The sequence below is a fragment of the Lactuca sativa genome, chromosome 5 (assembly GCF_002870075.4).
Source record: "Lactuca sativa cultivar Salinas chromosome 5, Lsat_Salinas_v11, whole genome shotgun sequence".
Lineage (NCBI taxonomy): Eukaryota > Viridiplantae > Streptophyta > Magnoliopsida > Asterales > Asteraceae > Lactuca > Lactuca sativa.
Window position 1 is genome coordinate 370,791,576 of NC_056627.2, and position 4,281 is coordinate 370,795,856.

Consider the following 4,281-nt stretch of genomic DNA (forward strand, 5'->3'; position numbering starts at 1 on the left):
CCAAGAGAAATCAAACAAAATCTTTAGGGTTCATCTACGTCTAAAGTAAAAGGGTTTTTATCCCCAAAATCAGAAACGATGAACATAAAGAAGTCATCACATTGAATATAGATAGCAAAACAAACCAAACATTCCTTGATGATTTTGCTTTTGATCCTTCAATTTTTTGCTCCTAGTCAACCTTCTAACCTTCAAATCGCCTTCTAGTCTCTGAAAACGACTATTCTGAAGAGTATCTTTAATGTTTGATCCCGTTAAATAAAAAATAATACATAATATATATATATATATATATATATATATATATATATATATATATATATATATATATATATATATATATATATATATATATAGGGTTAGGTTCATGTGAGACGGCCTAATTTTGTGAGACCGTGAGATGCATTTTTTTATTTTTTTTAGTTAATTCAAGTTCCGAAAATAATAATTAAAAAAAGAATTTTTTGATTTTTTCATTTATTTTGCATTTTAAAATTATTTTTAGAATATGTACAGTGTAATATTCTATTTAGAATATTTCACGTATTTTTCAAAAAAAAAAATAGAATTTTTTTAATTTTTTTTTAGTTAATTCAAGTTCCGAAAATAATATTTAAAAAAAGAATTTTTAGATTTTTCCATTTATTTTGAATTTTAAAATTGTTTTTTAGAATATGCCAGTGTAATATTCTATTTAGAATATTTCACGTATTTAAAAAAAACGAGATTTTTTTTTATTTTTTTTTAGTTAATTCAAGTTCCGAAAATAATATTTAAAAAAAGAACTTTTGGATTTTTCCATTTATTTTGCATTTTAAAATTATTTTTAGATTTGATGTCACGGTCTCACAAAATTAGAATGGTCTCAAATGAACCTGAACATATATATATATATATATATATATATATATATATATATATATATATATATATATATATATATATATATATATATATATATATATATATATATATATATATATATATATATATATATTGCGAGAGATTACGAAAGGCGTAATTAAAATTGCCCGCATTTGTACTCGAATTCTTCCGGATTATGAGACGCTTAAGTCTAAATTAGGAGGCATGTGTCACATGTTAACGCACTTTCTGCTTCATTTCTTCCCAACTCAGCTACCATCCTAAATTTGCCTCTTTTTTGCTCAACAACTTATTTTATCTGTAAAATATAACTTCCAACAACTTATTCAAATGAATTAAAATATAACTTAAAACATTAATACTGAGTTTGTAGAGTTTGTAGGTGTATTAACCTTGAGAAAATGAATTATTTATGTAACGAAATTATATGACTATTGTCATTTTATGCAATGCAATGATTTGCTACTAATTTATGTAATATTATTTAAAAAGAAATTAAATATTCTTTTACTTTTGTTTTTATAAATTATTCTACTCAATCTCAATGAAATGACGAGATATGTTAAGTTAATATATTAAAATATGATTAAATGAACAAAATATGATTAAATGAATATTATCATAGATATTACTATAAATTTTTCTACTCAATCTCAATAAAATGATTTTATTGATGACATATGTCAAAGTTAATATATTGAAATATGATTAAATGAACAAAATATGATTAAATGAACATATGTCAAGTTAATATATTAAAATATGATTAAATAAATATATATTAAAATATGATCAAATGAACATTATCAAAGATATCTTTATTGGGTAAGAGGATTTATATCAACAAAAAGTTAGAGGATATTTTTCTCTTATTTAAATGGTTAAATTTATAACCAATTCATACAACAGAATTTGTAATCTGCTTGTAACGAACTATTAGCTAACCTAACAATTAATAATTAGGTACACAACCGAAAGCCCTAAACCATCGAGAAAACGATGCTAGCTATGATTTTTCCTGAAGGTGGAAAACAAGTTTATTATAATCAACAAAACCTGTTGATTAATTCAGAAGGACAAAACCGAAACCATATCCATCTTATTCTCTTCCGTAATCTCATCAATTCGAATATCGTTGCAATCGAACCCACATCCACACTGTGGGGACTCGATGAATCCACTGATGTCAAATGACGCCGACAATATCCCCACGGAGAGAGACAACTCATCGCCGTCGCGGGTGACCTCCACGATGTTCACCCAGAAAAACACAACTTTTACGCTGATACCTTTCAAGTCGGTGATCTTGTCTTTGCTGATTTTTCCGCTGATGGTGGACTTGTATTTGAGATCGTAGCCTTCGACGGAGTAAGAGCACGTCTCACTCAGGTACGCCTCAAATTCTCCAGTGTCCTCGTTGAGAGTGTAGCCTGTGACTCCCAGTGGAAGCAGACCCGCCGGGAAATCGTATTGTTCGAGGGCTTCGTAAGCTGTGAGTGGGGCGGCGGAGTAGAGAAGTGGAAGAGATAGGAGGAGGAAAGAGAGCAGGGCCACCGGAGACGTCATCTTGGGAATGCGGAAAGTCAAAGTGTCTGACTGGTACTGGTAGAGCCGATAGCCCGATACTATTGAGACGTGGATGAGGGGAATTTTATATACCCCACGTTCCTACCTACCACTTCTGAAACTCTTAAAAATGTATTCTTGTTAACAAAATTAAAATTACATTAATTAAGTTTAGATAAATTTATAAATACCAAAAAATTTATAGCCAACAATGTAAAAAAAAAAAAAAAAAAAAATCTACAATTGGGTTCGTGGTTTGTGTTTTTTTTTTCTTTGTTTTGATCCGTATGGATCTAAAATTGTAAAATTTGTCTTTTTTTAGCCTGTTAGATTGTAGTTTTACTCTTGGAGATAAATTTTTTATGATATTTTAACTCACTCCACTAGCCCCTCGGGTCATGGTATTTTAGTTATTTTGCATCTTATCTCTCTTTCCTATTTTATTACCCTCACTAGGTTATTATTCGTGTATTACATACATAACTAAATTATAATCCGCGTTAAACGCGGAGAACGTATTAAAAAGTTTACCAAAACATTTATATATATTGCATAATAATTATAAAAGAAAGTTTATAGCTATTGTTATTATTGAAAAGTTAAGAAGAAATACTGAAATCGATAAATAACTATAAACGTTGCAGGACCTCTTTGTAGACAACACTTTTTGTTTTATTAGTTGAACGACCTTCCTTGTCACATATGAGTACCTTCAAACCTTTTTTGCTTGTTACACGAGAAACAACTACATATAACTGATCATGGGTGAAGACATGTTTACTCAAGTATAATCCAACATTTGATAATGACCGTCTTTGACTTTTGTTAATGGTCATAGTGAAACAAACTGCTATTTGATAATGACCGTCTGGAGGCCTTAAAAGCGTTAAACACATTCAGAGAGTATACTGATTCCTCAAAAGAATCTTCTGTCTCGGTCTCACATAAGGAATCTAAACTCATATATGTTTTCCTTTCATCTTTCATCAATTCTAACATGTAGTCGTTGATAGCATCAACTTTTTCATTAGTAGGGACCAAAATAGCTTTATCTTGAAAATACGATGGATCATCAAGATGGTTCTGAAAAGATGAATAAAATCAGCAAATGATTTTGTCTCTTCTAAATCATTGTTCGGACAACCGAGCTGAAGCCTCATGTTTACAGTCAAACGTAAAACTATACATTCACGCCATAATAAATGTTGGTACTCATATATGTTGTACACTGTAAAATGTAAGATGAAATACATAAAGTTGGAGAGAAGAGTAAATGCATAAACGGATATCATAACATACCATAAAAAATGATTATACAAAGAATGTAATTAAAAGATATTGGTGAAGAAAATAACGAATTAAAGTTGGTTAACAAATATAGATAGTTTACAATTTTTTTTCAAGTATGAATTATGGACTTTGTTTAAGTATGCGGACTTGCATTATTTTTGTATTTTTGGTTTATAATGAACTTTTATATATTTGTTTTCTATTAGTTTTTTATATGCGTTTTGTTGACACAAATCTATTTAAATGAACATGATTATACTTTTGAATGTAAATAAAATAAACCTAATTAAAAACTATAAATCACAGAAAAATAAGTATAAACAATGAAATGCGTACCTTTTTTACTTCGATTAACCAAACTAACAATTGTTTACTGCTATAGAAGGCTGTAGAAAAGAAGAAATATTGATTTACTGTTGTGAATATCAATATAAACGAAGAGGAAAAAACATAGATAAAACACAATAAAAACCCACTTTTTGCAGGAGCGTGGAATGAAAAATAAAAATGAGTTTTGGCGGAATATGTCATATATATGTA

The 4,281-nt window shown here is 28.6% G+C and overlaps 1 protein-coding gene across 1 annotated transcript; it reads right to left on the reverse strand.

The window, feature by feature from the left end:
• Positions 1-1,736: 1,736 nt before the first annotated feature.
• Positions 1,737-2,539, reverse strand: LOC111892788 (uncharacterized protein At5g01610). Its single transcript, XM_023888837.3, has one exon. The coding sequence runs from the start codon at positions 2,449-2,451 to the stop codon at positions 1,954-1,956; it is 498 nt and encodes a 165-aa protein (XP_023744605.1). The 5' UTR covers positions 2,452-2,539; the 3' UTR covers positions 1,737-1,953.
• Positions 2,540-4,281: the final 1,742 nt, after the last annotated feature.